The sequence below is a fragment of the Neopelma chrysocephalum genome, unplaced genomic scaffold (assembly GCF_003984885.1).
Source record: "Neopelma chrysocephalum unplaced genomic scaffold, ASM398488v2 Primary Assembly neopelma1_81, whole genome shotgun sequence".
NCBI classification, from domain to species: Eukaryota; Metazoa; Chordata; class Aves; order Passeriformes; family Pipridae; genus Neopelma; species Neopelma chrysocephalum.
Genome location: NW_020897743.1, coordinates 1,861,984 through 1,876,638, shown reverse-complemented (window position 1 = coordinate 1,876,638; position 14,655 = coordinate 1,861,984). Strand labels below are relative to the sequence as shown.

The window sequence follows — 14,655 nt, the reverse complement described above, 5'->3', positions numbered from 1 at the left end:
AAATCCTGCTGTGGGGGACAGACAAATCCTGCTGTGGGGGACAGACAGGCAGAGCCATCGGCACTGACTGAGTTTTCCTAAACTGGGGAAGATGGCAGAACAGGATCCCCAAACACTTATCCCCAGTTATGCTGCAGATCAATAGTTTTCATCTCTTTCCTTATTTTCAGTAGTATCCTCAGTTTTGCACAGGAAAGGAAAATGGTTGTGGCTCAACAGGGGGGATTTCAGCCCATTTGTTTCCCGGTTTTGAGGACTGTGCAAGCATTCAGAAAAGAATAAAGCCACAGACAACAGGCTAAGAGATGGAAATTAAAGTACCAAAGATTTAGTACCTCTCATAGCAGCAGAGCAGTGAGTGATTGAACACATCAACTCTAAAGCAAGCTGGGAATAACTATGGGATGCAGGCACCACAGAGCCTGGGGAACTGAGCAGGCATGGACTGGAATATTTAAATTACACCTCTCCTTCTGCTAAAGCTTTCCCACCACATTACTGACTGATTTCTGTACTCTGAGTACACAGGTGTGCCTCAGTTACTTACAGACCTCACCAACATTTCCCTCCCACCAGGCAGATCTGACCCCCCAAACTCCTGGGACAGCCACCATCTCCTCCTATCCCTGATCCCTGGACCAGCCTCCCTTCTCCCACTGCTCTCAAGACATGCAGCCCTGCAGCTCCCACACCAAGGTCCTGGCTGCAGCTGGGGGCAAAGGCACCAAACGCAGCTGAATGAGGAAATGTGCCTGGGACACCTTCAGGAAAACCACTCCTAGGACAGGGACCAGGAAGTGCTCAGCCTTAAATCCTAAATTTAAGGACAAGAGGTGCTAATAGGCTTGAAGTGTCACAAACACATTTTATAGGAGAATCCAACCAGGCAGTGCTTGTACAAGGCAGAGAGGGATCAGATGAGCTTGATCTCAAGACATTAATCCATTTTGAACATTTCATTTCCCAAATGCACAGGAGCACAAAACCCCAGATCCCCCAACAATACTCACAGAGCCAGGGAGACACACAGCACCAATGGGCCCCACAGATCCCCTGCAGGGAGAGGGAAAACACATCACAAATGTCACAGAACCATCTCAGTTCCATTCTCTTGGGAGTGACAAAGCCCCTTCCCAACTCCCAAGGTGCCATTTTCCACAACCCACTGCCCTACAATTTCCTTATTCAGCACCTTACACCATATTCTGTAATAAAATTCATTCAAAGTTGCTAAAGCTCCCAGTTGTACCCCCAGCCCAGAGCCCCGGTCACACCGTGACTGTCCCAGCTGCTGCTCAGCCTGGGCTGTCCCACACTCCTGCTCCCTGTCCCCCTGCACGTACAGTCCCTGAGGAGTGCGCTGCTCTTCCGGGGGTACATCACATGGACAAACTTCTTCCCAACGGCCTTCAGGTCCCTCATCTGAAACAGACACAAAACACCCCAATTTCCCCCTGCACAGAAATTACAGTTCCTAGCAAAGCAGACAGACAGAAGTAAAGGAGCAATGATGGTAACTCAGGAGAAGATCCAACCCAAACAGTTCTGTAGCATCCTCTGTGACAGACACTGCCTATTTTCCCTGCATTCCTTAACAACCACAACATCTTGTCCTTTTCCTTAACAACCACAATATTATATCCTTTAATAACACCAGAAGAAGAACAACAATATTTGCTCCTCTAAAAAAAGAAAAGAAATGAAGAATCCCATCAGTCAGGAGAGTTTTCCCCAAGCTCCCTCTGAGGCCTCTGCCCTTGCACTGATTTCAGGATCACAGAGAAACTCTGGGGCCACAATTCAGGCACTTTTGACTTTTTGTTTTAGATGACGAGTTGTAAAACAATCCCCAGACTTACACTGAAGTACAGGTCAAGCACAGCTGTGCACAAACACAGGTTTTGCACAACAGTTGCCAAAGACTCTGGAAAACCCAAGTTTTACCCCAACCAGAGGCTCAGACTCACAATCGTGTCCCTGACAGGCTCATCCAGCGTGGAGTAATCCTCATCAGGAGAGTGAGATCCCACGGGGACAGTGATCTCCCCTTCCACTGGGATGTCCTGGGATATGGACACATCTGCCAGACCTGGGAACTGAACAGATTTCAGCCTTTAGAAGGGAACACAAACCAGCTCACGTGCACCTCCGATGGGCTGGGGATGGACACAGCTGCTCAGGTAACAAAAGGTTCCTGATGTGAACAGCTCATGGCCTGAGCAGGTGAGCTGTGATATGTTTATAGATGTGTAGGAGCATTTCTCCAGTCCCTCCCATAAGCTGCTCTCTGCCCTCTTTCGGCAGCAACAACTGAAGGGAGGAAAGAGCAGTTTGTGTTTTAAGTGAGGTGAAGCCACGGGAACCACTTGCCTTTGGAGGGGAATGACTCCCATGGAGAATAACCCGTGGGGAGCTGCACCGACCCTCCGGCCCGGGCACGCACCGAGGCTGTGACACAACCAGGTTTCCCCGGGCTGATTCTCCGCAGCCCAGCGGGACGGGAGAGCTCTGGGTGCCCGCAGGGGGAGGAAACAGAGCACAGCCCGACCGGTTCTATGGAAAACCCCAGGGCAGGGAGGGCGCGGCGGGAGGACGGCGGCTCCCAGTCCCTGCTCCTGCCCCCGTCCCTGTGCCCGGGTTCGTCCTCTGGACGAGCCGCCGCCCGCTGAGGCCTCCAGACTCAGCTCTGCCCCCGCTGACCGACAGCCGGGCCCTGAGAGGGGAGGGCGGGGGGCCGAGCGCCCGCGGACACCCCCGGGCTCCCTGTTCCCCCCGGACCCTCCCATACTCCCTTCATCTCCCCTGACATCCGTCTCCCCTGTCCCCGTGTCCCCCCGTTCCCCGCTCACCAGGGTCCCCCCGGCCCCGCTCCCCTCCGCCGCCGCCATCTTGGCTGCCCCGGCGACGTGGAGGCTCCGACGTCATCACCGCGCGCCGTCGCGTCACGCGCCGCCGCCGGGGTGTCCCTGGCAACGCGGGCAGGCGGCACCGCCCCCGCCCCGCCGGCAGGGGGCGCGCTCAGACTGGCCCGCGCGGCTGCGGGAGCGACCGGACCGGATTAAACGGACCGGACTGAGCGGAGTGACCGGACCGGATTTTACGGACCGGACTGAGCGGAGTGACCGGACCGGATTTTACGGACCGGACTGAACGGAGTGACTGGACCGGACTGAGCAGAGTGACCGGACCGGATTGTACGGACCGGACTGCCCGGAGTGACCGGACCGCATTGTGCGGCCCTGCCCCGGTGCCCCGGGCGGCACATCCCGGACTACACGTCCCGGCGGCGGCGCGGCCGGAAGCGGGGCCCGGGCGGGGGTCCCTCGGTCCGGCCCCGCTGCAGCGGCAGCAGCGGCAGCAGCGGCGGGGCGGGGCCGGGGCGGGGCCCGCGGGATGTCGGCGGCGCGGGGCGGCGGTGCTGGGGCTGGGGCTGGGGCTGGTGGTGCTGGCGGTGCTGGCGCTGGTGGCGGCGCTCCCGGTGCCCGTGCCCGTCGGTAGCCGCAGCCCGGCGGAGCCGCCCCCGGCCCGCGGCCATGGGGCACCCGCCGCTGGAGTTCAGCGACTGCTACCTAGACAGCCCCGACTTCCGAGAGCGCCTCAAGTGCTACGAGCAGGAGCTGGAGCGGACCAACAAGTTCATCAAGGAGGTGATCAAGGACGGCAACGCGCTCATCGCCGCCATCCGCGGTGAGCGGGCCGGGCGGGCCGGGCGGGGGTCCCTCCTCTCCCCCTCGGCAGCCGCGTCTCCGGGACACGCCTCGGCCCCGCCCCTGCGCTGGGCATCGCCCGGGCACGGCGGGACCCCCGGGCACGGCGGGACCCCCGGGCGGCAGCCACCGCCCCCGCCACCCCGGGGCTGGCCCTGGCCCTGTCCTTATCCCTATCCCTGTCCCCCCACACCGCCCCCGACACCTCGGGGCCACCCGGCGCTCTCCCCGCGCAGGGCCAGGTCGGACCCACCATCCATCCCCGCTGGGCTGGCACCGGCTGCGGCACCGGCCGAGCTCTCCCAGGCACCTCCTCGTTTAAGGACAGCAATCCCTGCTGGCGGAAGGTGCTCCGTTATTTTGCATCACCCAAGCATGGTTGGAGCGTGGTGGGAGCCTGGGTGGGCCATCGTGGGTCATCTCGTCACCCCCTGCTTCCCTGGGGGGCACTGGGAGGATGAGGGGGGCCCTCCAGATCCCTCTTGTAGTCCTTCTTTTGTTGGTGGTGTTTTGTCATTGTTCATATCACGATGAGAATTTTTCCCAATGAAAGGTCGATTTCGGTGTTGACTTTGAGGGAGTTGCCTGTTCAGAAGTGCTGACAGATCACCAGAGCACCCGGCCAGGTTGTGTCACCTGAAACCACCATGTCCCACGTGTTTGACACGTTTCTGACCTGTCCAACTGCTTTGAATTGTTTTCCCTTTCCAGAGCTGTAGATACACCTTCATATACACCTTCCCTGTGTCGTCTCCCACATCTCCTTGGACTCGATGATCTTAAAGGTCTTTTCCCATCCAAGTGATTCCATGATTCTCTGCTGTTATAAATGCACTAGAACCAGCCCAGGGCAGCAGAGCAGCCAAGGGGGCAGTGAAGGCAGACACAATCCGTGCTGGTCACACACGGTTTTCCTGCCAGCTGGTTGCTTTCAGTTGGTGTTAATAGGTTTAGCTGCTGCCCTTTTGTTCAGAATAATTCAGAGCTTCCTTGTTATCGAGGCCATGGCTGGAATAGCCCATGTTTGCCCATCTGGAAGCAGCAGAGACAAAAGCTGGTGTGACTGAAACTGCCAACGTCACAGGGCTGTGAGACCTAATGTGAGCTACAAAAACACAAATCTCTGCTCAGTCCAGGGCAAAAAAAACCCCAAAAAATAGAAATGAGAGGGATTTTAACAAACCTGCTGGTTCATGGAAATGCTTTTCTTTTCCTTCATCACTTTGCTCAAAACCGTTTCCCTTTTTAGTCTTTGTAGTGCAGGGGTTTTGCTGGCTCAGCAGACCCGGCTGAGGGAGACTGGCCGAGGAGGAAGGGGAGAAGTAGAAGGAAGCTGATCCCACCCAAACCATCCTGCTCAAACCTGGCTTTTGTTTTCCCTCTGCCAAGTGATACGGACAAAGTGACTGTGGCACTTCTTGGAGTTTGGCAGGACCTTGGGTTCCCCTGGGTGAGCCGAGGGTTTTGGGCTGTCCATGGTGTGAGGAGCTCAGTGTTTGTTCTTCCTTCCTGGACTGCTGGCACAGCTCTTGCTGGCAGTGTCCAGCCAGGTCAGGCTGTCTCAGCTGACCTGCTGGGTACCAAAATACAGGGGGTGTTCAGCAGGGTCTCTAGAGGATGACAAGGACAAACCCACTGGGCATCACTGTCAGCAGCACAAGCTGGGCATCCAGCATCTAGTCAGGGCCATTTCGGTGACTTCTGTTTGAGATGTGTGTTTTGACTTTTGTTTAGCCCTTTTACTGGTAGATTAATTTGCCATAATACCATTTGTAGCTAATTAATATGTGAACTCAAATGGAAATGTTTTAAACAAGTCATTCAAGTAGCATGGAATTATAAACACGGAGTATTAAAAGCATCCAGGGTGCATGTGTGGCTGGTGGGTGCTGTGGTGTTTAATGGATTGGTTGTTTCCCAAATGCACGTGCTCCCATTTCCCAGTTTGCCTGGCTGCAGTGCTGGGCAGGGAGTCACTGCCAGCGGGACCCAGCTGGGATATGCTGGGGCTGCAGCTTGGGACAGTCTGTGCTCCAGACCTGTCTCCTGGGGTTTATGCCCAGCTGTCTCGAGGCTTGCAGTGACCCAGGCCCTTCCTCAAGCAGAATTCCTGTTGACCTGGATGAAGTGTGGTTTAATCCCCTTCCCCAAGTGATTCCCATACATGTGGTGCCGGCACCCGGTGCTTTCTCCAGGAGACAAATAAAGGCTCAGGGGACCTTAATAAAGGTAGGGGGACCCTGCTTGTGGGTGCCCACCCGCTATCTGGGACAGGAGAGGTGAGTCCCCCTTACCCCTTACGTGGGATGTGCCATGGCATGAAGATCTCCAGGGATTGTCCCTGCCAATGAGTCCCATCCATTGGCACAGCTCCAGAGCATTTCTCCTGCCAGCGTCGAGCTGAAACTGCTTCCTCTGAGCTCCCAGGTGGGGAAACGAGAGCAGCAGGACCCTCGGTGGTGGCACCTGGACCTGGTGCAGAAATTCATCAGCTTTAGAGCCCGCTGCTCTGCAGGAGTCTGCTGACTTCGGCTTCCTGAACAGTTCTGATGAAAAGCTGCACTTCCCTTCCTGTCCCCATCTCAGGCTGCCCCATGGCTGGGCCATGGGTAAGTGCTTTCCCAGGCAGCAGGGCTTCCCTGCCTCTTACTCCTGCTGTGCCTGGCGCAGTTGTCCAGGGGCCAGCACTGGGATCCCTCCCTGGGAAGCTCTGCCTGTTGTGTCCGTGTGGGGCAGAGGCTCCATGTGCCTCCATTCCCTGTGCAGGGCAGGTGGTGCTGGAGTTACCGAAATTGGTTCCACCGCCCCACCCGACTGATGGGTGGAACAAATAAAATCCAGGGGTGAAGCCCTCCCAGGGATCTGCATCCCCCACATCCTGGTGGGGGTCCTTCTGCAGTTACAGCCCCACCAGTGCTGCCTTTGAGTGGGGTATTTTCTCTCGCTGACTGACACCCCCAAACAGTTGAATACAGTCTCAACTATATGTGGGACACCATAAGGGACAAAGTATAAGGTTGTACCAAGTGAGAAATTAAACTCACTAAAGCGGAGAATAATATTGTTCCTTTGTAACAATCTTGGGCGTGAAAGCCAGTGATAGAAACTAAGTTACTTTGAGCTAGAAATGTGAGTTATTTTTGTTGTAAAGTTGGCTGCATCCCTTCTTTTTCATGCCAGGAGTACAGAGAGTTGCTGGCAGTCCTATATGTTGCACTGGCAGTACTGAGGCCACCGTGGCCTGGCCCTGGTCAGGGAGGGAGAAGGACTGGGAGGTGTCCATCTCCTCGGGCTGGTACCTGTCCCCTCAGGCTGGCCAGGGCCAGGGCCTGATGTGGGCACTGGAGATTCAGCCCCAGCAGCAGCCCTGGGCCACCGTGGCCAGCACTGGTGTGACAGAGAAGCCTCGCTCAGGCCACACGCTCGAGGCCACAAGGGATGCCAGAAGTTGTGACTGTAAGAACAGCTGCTTTACAGCAGTTTCTTTCTGTGGTTTTTTTAATCTCTCCTGCTCACTGAACTCTGTCGTGTGTGTGGTAATGCAAACCCATTTATTTCCCCTGTTCTTTGATCTGCTCTCCCAATTAAATATCAAACGGAATTGCAGAAATGTCAGGTTGAGGCTTTTCTTATTAATATCTGAGTACTGTCATGGTGAAAATTGTCCTTTGAAGCTGGAGGAGCTCTGAGTTCTCATGCAAATGTTGTCTATGTGGTTCTGCACTTGATTTCTATCCTGTGTGAAGCTCTGCAGTGTGCCTGGGATGTGCCTGTCAGTACTCAGTCTCCCCAGGCAGTGCAAGCACTTTATCCTGAAGGATAACATGATAAAGGTATTTGTAGGGACTGAGTGGGCTGTTCCCCAAGAATGGAATTGTATGGGGGGCCCAGGGAAGGTCCCACCACCATCATCATCCCTGCAGGTCCCCGCAGTGTGTGGGAACTGGCTTGTCCCTTAGGGAACTCCCTGTCCCCCAGCGTGGCAGACCCGTTCTGGACAGGTTTCTGTGCTGTTGTTGGATGTGGTGCCTGAGGGTTTAATGCTGTGGAGCGTGGGAAGCAGCATGGCATTGGAACAGGTTATTTTAATGGGATTGAAGCTGCTCAGAGAAGCCTGTCTGCCTGGTTCTCCAGAAACCCATGTCCTGGTTCATGGGAAGGCTGTAGGGACAACATCTGGAATCTGTTCTTGTGGTACAATACAGCCAGATCCTGGGTTCTGTGTCTGAACAACCCTAAAGTTCCTCTGGAAAAGGGGGAAGAGGAAGGAGTCTGTCCCACCCAGGAGAGGCTGCAGCTCTCCAGGCAAACATTAGCTCTGCTGGGAGGGCACAGCTTGGCATGGAGGTACCACGGTAACAGTATCCTGACCCATGAAGACAGCTTAGCCCTGAGGCAGCATCTGGCACATGGGTGAGGATGTGCACAGAGCTGGGCCATGGTGATGCACAGGGGCCTCTGTTTCGTGTGGGGGTGTCCAGAGCCCTCTACCTCACGTGGGGATGCCCAGGGCCCTCTGCCTCATGGAAGCCACCGCTACACTCCCAGTCTGACCAGGGCAGTCTGAGCCCCAGCAAGGCTGGTGTGAGCAGTGTCTCTGATGCCACTGCCCAGGCGGGTGTGTAGAGGTTGCTTGTGTGCCCAAGGAATGCAGCTGCTGCTGGACAGACCTGGCCTTTCAAAATCTGGTCTGTCCTCTTGGCTCTCCTCCGGCTGTATCCGTGTTCTCCTGATGCCATGCCCCAGGAAATCAGTGCCTGAGCCATGACAGAATGGATGCAGGATCAGACCCTGTTCTGGCAGCCAGGGCTTTAGGAACAAAAACTGTCCCTGGCTGGGTACAATCGACTGAACAAGGTTTCAGAGATCTCCTTAGCTTGGCCACCCTGCCGCCCCTGCGTTTGGAGGTGGCATGGGTGGTTCCACCGGCTCAGCAGGAGCCTCAGCCCGGAGCTGCAGGCGGGGCCAGGGCCTGGCGCTGCCTGGGGTGGGGCTGAGTCCAGCAGGGTCTCAGTCCCCTGCCAGGGAAGGGCACTGGGGCAGCACTGCAGAGAAGAGGCACAGACAGGGATCTGTGGGCTGTTCCCAGGTGCTTTCCCACTGACCTTGTTCCGCTGTGGACCCATTTTTCCACCCATGTTGGTTGCACTGGGAGGTCCTGCCTTGGGCTGACCCCAGCAGCTGCTGCTGCAGGGACACCTTCCCTATTTCCTCCCGGAGCACATCCCACTGGAGCAGCTGTGTCTGGACCTGAGCGGGGGGAAAATGACTTACTGGAAAATACATCACTCTCCTCCAGCAATAATGTGTTCTCCTTGTAAAGTGTCTCCTGACTTCTCTGGTCTAGTTGCCTGAAGAGACATCAGACCCATATCCTGCCTAAAAACAATCCATGGCTCTAGGGTGGTTTTGTGGGCACTTAGACACCTCCTAGACCCAAACCAATTGCACTGTGTAAGTAAAGGACATAGAGGATGTGCCAGTTTAGCAGGATACTCTGCAAAAGGGAAGATGCAGTAACAGTGAAACGTCTTCATGAGGGTTTGGGGACCTGTGTGCTCTGAGTGTCTCTGTGCTGCAGCACTCAGGTTGTGGGTTGCACCATCCTGTGGCACAGGAGATAGCTGGAGCACCTGGGAGCTGCTCACACAGAGCCCCTGGGAGGCCTTGAGTGAATCAACTGTGTGATTCCTTCCACTGGGAAGAACTACATCACCTTTATCCCTCAGTGGGCTGGTGTCCTTTGAGGGGAGTGGGAGTTCAAATCCCAGCCTCCTGCAGCAGCTCCTAAGCGATGCTCATCTTGTAAAGAAAGGTCTCTGTGTTTGTACATCATCCCAGTGGGGCTTCAGCTCTCCCAGAGAGGCACCGTGCGGGTGTCCTCGGCACAGGGCAGCCTCTGCAGCCAATGAAGCCGCTCACGCTCCTGGGCTGCAGGCTCTGAGTGCAGGATCTGGGGCCCCAGTTAGTGCAAATCTAAACCAGACATGCTTTAATCATAGACTAAAACACAATAGCAGAAAAAAGAACAAAAACCCTCCCAAAAGCCAACCCTCCCCCAGCCGTCAGAGCCAGATCTTCAGTGCAGGCAAGAGAGATGAGGCGCAGGCACAGGACCTGCCGGACCCAGCTGCGAGGCAGATCCCACTCCTTGTCTGGGGGCTCGGGGATGTGTTTGTTGGGTTTTGCTCCCACTGGAGCAGCTCTCTTGCCCTGCACGTTGTCGCTGTGGCGTTTGGTTGCCGGTGGCTGATGGTGCAGGGCAGCCGGGCTGTGCGGTGATGGCCCCGTGTGAGCTGGGCTGGGCTGGGCTCCGTGTCCCCTCCCTGCTCCGGTCATGGGGTCCCCAGCCTCCTCCCCGGGAACCACTGGCTTCTGCTGGTTACAGCTGCTCTGCCCGTGTCCAGGGGTGCCCAGGGCTTGATTTGCTGTAGGAAGCCCAGGGCAGGATTATGGGCTGAAGTGGCCCCTCGCCAGCCGTGGCTGTGGCAGCACCACACCAGCCCTGTCCTTGCCAGCTTGGGGGCTGGTGAGCGGGCTCAGGACCAGCCCTGGTCCAGGTCAAAACAAGCTAAAGTGCAGTATTTTGTGATGGCTTTTTCCAGCCCTTATACGCTTCCCAAGAACTCACCTGCGTACGGCCAGGGCAAGAGGTGAAGTCATTTTTATGTGTTTAGGGATATTTTTTCTTGTGCTGCATATGAGGCATGCAGGGAGCTTTTCATCCATCTTCTGCTGCCTTTCCTGGCTCGTTCCCTGGGAGGATGTGGGTGTTATCCATGTTCTGTGTGTGTCTGACAGCCCACGGCTCGCAGCAACGCTGCTGCTGACCTAAGAGTTTCCTCTTGAGTCACCGTGTGAAGACTCAGCTTTTCTGGCTTTTTCCTTGAGAAATTGTTGGAATATTTTATTTCCTAATGCTGTTGGTAGCACACTGGTAACTACAGATGTGGTGTCCTTCACTGGCCTCAGGCTTTTCACGGGTGGCTTCTGTCCTGCTGGGAGCCAGCCCGGCTCCGTGGAGCGGCAGCAGTGGCCCTGCTCCGTTGTGCTGGGCGTGTGGCTGGACACCTCCTGAGGCACAGTCCTGGCAGGAGCGCAAAGGTTTGGAGAATTGTGGGTTCACAGAACAAAAGGCCAAACTCTGGCAAACAGCCAGTGCCATTTACAGGTGCTGAACACCAAAATGCAGCTGCTTTGGAACTGCTGGAGGAGTTCAGCAGGCAGCAGTTACGTTTTCTTAATCAGCATTAAATGAATCTTTCAAACAAACAGACCTTCTGTTCTGATATGTGTGAATGTAAAAGCTTTTGGAAACTTGTCGGGTTTGTTCTGGTGACAGTGGAGTTTCCACACTGGCCTGTGTTCTGCCTCGCAGCCTCCTCACGGCCGCCAGCTGAGCTGCTCCGTCGGGAGCGGCGATTCCAACCATGCTGGCTGTTCCCTCTGGGGCACCTTTGAACACAGCCTCTGTGCCACGTTTGAACACAACCTCTGTGCCCAGTGTCCTTTCTTGGCACCGAATTTTCTGCACAGGTGAACATGCGGTCATGAGTCGTTCAAGTGATGATAAGAGCAGAGGAATAGCCTGAGATAAAGTTTATAAATATAAGTACAGCCCGGAATTCAGTTGCTCTCTTAGTCTAATCTCTCTCCTTTTTATCCTGTTCCCCCAGCCAAGCTTCATTCTGAAGAGCTGAGCCTGGAGATTTTTAAAACAAGAGTAAATTTGTGAATCTTACTAAACCTTGTAGCTGTGAAAATGGAGAGCAAGGAACATGACCTGTTCCTGTGCCATCACAGGATGAACTGGGGACTTGCAGGGCATCGGGAGACCCTCTGTGTTGGAGGCACAGAGCTGGACCTCCAAGTCCTCGTGGGACACAGAGGTGCCCAGAGGTGGGGTAGCTCTTGGCAGAGCCCCCCAAGGGTGCTCTGCAGGGTGGGTAGGTGGGTATCCCATTGCCGGTCAGGTTGACGGTGCCCAGGGTTCTCCTGGGAGATGCCAGCTGTCTCCCAACCTGGGACAGGAGGGATGCGCATCCCTCCTCGTGCTGAACGGCTCCGGATCGCTCGCAAGCCGCTGGCAATCCCTCCCTGGCTCAGAGTGTGACTCAGCTGGGCCCCTGCCCGGCCCTGCTGCGCCCTTATCGAGGGAAACTCTGAAATCATCCGTGCTCCGAGCAAGCCCGGCGCCCTGGCCTGCCGGAGCGGGCCCCTGCCTGGGAAGGGGGGCTGCAGGGAGACACATGTGAGCGCTCTGCACATTATGAGATGTCTCTGTGGGGGCTGCTCGTGCTCTGCCCCAGATAAGAGCCTGTTGTTTTCGTGTTTGTTTTCCCCGTGTCCGTCCTGCCTGTGCAGCGGGGAGCCGCAGCTCTTGGAGCACACCCTCTCCTGCTGCTCACGCCAGAGCACTGTGCCAAGGGCCCGCTCGGCTGCTCTCCCAGCTCCGGGTGGCCTGGAGGACCGCAGGGATCTGTGCAGCTCTGCCCTGGCCTTCCTGACCAGCGCTTGGCACGAGGTCTCCCGATGCTCCCGGGAGGGGGGCTGTGCTCCTCCCTGACAGCTCGCTCCAGCCGAGGGAGGGAAAAGTCCGTTTGCTTTCCATGGCTCAGCTTTGTGTATTTTTAGTTTTTGAAGAGTCTGTCCATTATTCCCCAGCTCTAGGCCCTGCCCCCAGTCTGGGGAAGGCAGTGACTGGGCTCTGTGGGACTGTGATGTAATCAGGTATATAAATAGGTGCAACAGCCAGTGCCACCTGCCAGCCTCACCCTGATTCCAGCTGGCCACCTTGGCTTCCTGCCCCAGCCCTGCAGTGACACCCGGCTGCCACAGTCTCGGCTCACCTGACACTGCCATCCCTGTCCCTGCTGCAGGGGCAGGTGTCCAGCAGCCTCTGCCTTGGGAATTGGCAGGAAAGCAGCCATGTGCTGCTGCCCTTGGAGCCTCCCTTGAGGGGTTTGGGAGCTGCTGACTGCCCAGCACAGGAACACCAGTACCACCTCTGTCAGCAGGACCAGTGCCCCTGGAGCTGGGCAGTGTCCCCATGCCGTGGCTCTCCCTCCTTTGCCCAGGTTCAGCACACTACAGGGCAGTGCTAAGCAATTCCTTACTGTAGTGACAGTTGGATTTGGACACCAGGTGGTCTGAAATTCTTGCAGGTGTAGCAGCACCAGCCCTGCAGTTGGACTTCAGTCCATGGTGGACCAAAGGGCTGCAATGGTGTTTCCTCCTTGGTGACTCTTCTCTGCCTCTGCGACTCTGGGAGCATTTGCTCAAAAAGTAGTTGCATTATTTCTTAATGCACATTTCACCGCTTTTGCCGATTTCTAAGGCCGTCATCTTTTCTTAACCTCCATTTCAGTTGCCCACGTGTTCTGGGCTGGCTGCCCTGTGTCTCTTTCCAGTTTTGCTGAAGCAACTGCTCCAGCTTTGCAGAGCTGCAAGGTCAGTTTAAAAGGCCAGAAAAACGCCAAAGGTTTTTTGTCCTTTGAGGAGCTCGGGCTTCCAAAGTGCAGTTTAACCCCTGGCTCATCCCAAGAAGCACTAAGGGAAGCACTGGTGCCCACGGGAATTTTGCTGTGGGGAGAGTGGATGTCGTGGCTGTGCTGGGCCAGGCAGGGCCCTGTGCTGCCCTCAGGTTTCAGAAGCAAAAATCATAAAAGAAAAATGAGTCTGACACATGGTCCTTTATAAAAACATTAAAAATAGGGCCCCAAGTGCCACTCTCCAGGAAACTGGTACAATCCAGTGAGTGTCACTGCTAGAATGGTGTGTTCCATGTCTTTGCTTTAAAATTTGGTTCTGCCACATGAGTCTCTTCCTGATCAATGGATCTGTCACTGTGGAGGTCTCAGGAAAAAGACACTGGATAATTAGTGATCACTTAATCCAGTGGAGGGGAAGAGTGCACCCTTGTCCCCAGAACCTGTATCCCAGATCCCTCACTCCCAGTTTTCTCCAAAACACACCAATATACCCCAAAACTTTGTTGTCCTTCCAGCCTTGCTTGGTTGCTTTGTGTTTTGCTTGGGTTTTTGGGCTGATACGTTGCCAAACTTCCAAGTTGTTGGTGAGGAGACCCGTGGTCTCCTTCTGTTCCAGGCAGCCAGGAAAGCCCCTCTGTGTGTTTAACTGCCTTGGGCTTCAGTGCAGCCTCGTAACCCTTGCCAGCTCTTCTGGAGCGTGGCAGGTTCAGCACAGCCGGTTTCCACAGGCAGGGAGAGAGATAAGACAGGCATGTGAAGTATATGATAAGTGTGAACCATTGCTGTGCTGGTCCTTGGGTTTTTAATTAAAGTGTAAATAAGAAAATAAGCCTGTCGAGCAAGTTCGGGAATTTCCCCCAAGGCTGCCTGGGCAAGGAGGAGAATTTATGAGAATACAAGATGAAGTTTAGGACAGGAAACAGAAACTGGGTGGAGGGAGAGTGGGAGAGGATATGTGAATGGAGGTGGTGGTCCAGAGAGCAGATAACCAGCTTGCAAAGCAAAAGGTCACTGTGCAGGGAGAGGTACTGAAAATTGTCTTTGTACTGGGAGTACAGCCTTGCTCTTCTCCCTGGAGAAGACGGGGAAGCAGCAGCTTATGAATGACTTGGTCAATGAAGCCCTGATTAGGAGAGGTAAATGTGTGACAGTGTGAGACATTCAGTAAATTCCTTTGCGAGAGATTTGTAAAGCACGGCTAAATATAGCAAGCTATTTTTAGCAGTTCATGCTAGCCACTTACTCCTGGCAAGTGGAAAACCCGTGTCAGTGTGGGAAAAATGGCCTTTGTCCAATGTGTCAGGATTTCTGAGTCCCCACAGAGCCTTCGGGGGCACTTGCGGACAACTTGCCCTGGGTCACTGCCAGGCACTGCCTGTCCTGGGCCACTCTGTAACTCCCTGATGGGGTGAGCATCTCTCCTCTGTGCAGCAACAGGAGGGCTGGATTCCTCCTAG

The 14,655-nt window shown here is 55.4% G+C and overlaps 2 protein-coding genes across 5 annotated transcripts in view; one reads left to right on the top strand and one right to left on the bottom strand.

Annotated features, from left to right (window-relative positions):
• The window catches only part of YIPF6 (Yip1 domain family member 6), an 8,593-nt gene extending 4,610 nt beyond the window's left edge, over positions 1 to 3,983 (bottom strand). Inside the window, exons 1-4 of one of the 2 annotated variants that reach the window (XM_027690702.1) lie at positions 3,961 to 3,983; positions 1,968 to 2,096; positions 1,344 to 1,422; positions 1,011 to 1,053 (exon numbers count right to left, since the gene is read on the bottom strand). In XM_027690702.1, coding sequence (XP_027546503.1) covers positions 1,011 to 1,053; positions 1,344 to 1,422; positions 1,968 to 2,096; positions 3,961 to 3,963 — 254 coding nt within the window. In that variant the 5' untranslated portion in view covers positions 3,964 to 3,983. Of the gene's footprint in view, positions 1 to 1,010; positions 1,054 to 1,343; positions 1,423 to 1,967; positions 2,097 to 2,849; positions 2,962 to 3,960 lie in introns of those variants that run through there. The other variant, XM_027690701.1, reaches the window with a different exon arrangement.
• The window catches only part of OPHN1 (oligophrenin 1), a 51,569-nt gene continuing 40,376 nt past the window's right edge, over positions 3,463 to 14,655 (top strand). For all 3 annotated transcript variants that reach the window (XM_027690698.1, XM_027690697.1, XM_027690696.1), the window contains exon 1: positions 3,463 to 3,687. In XM_027690698.1, the coding sequence (XP_027546499.1) occupies positions 3,534 to 3,687 (154 nt within the window). In that variant the 5' untranslated portion in view covers positions 3,463 to 3,533. The remainder of the gene's footprint in view (positions 3,688 to 14,655) is intronic.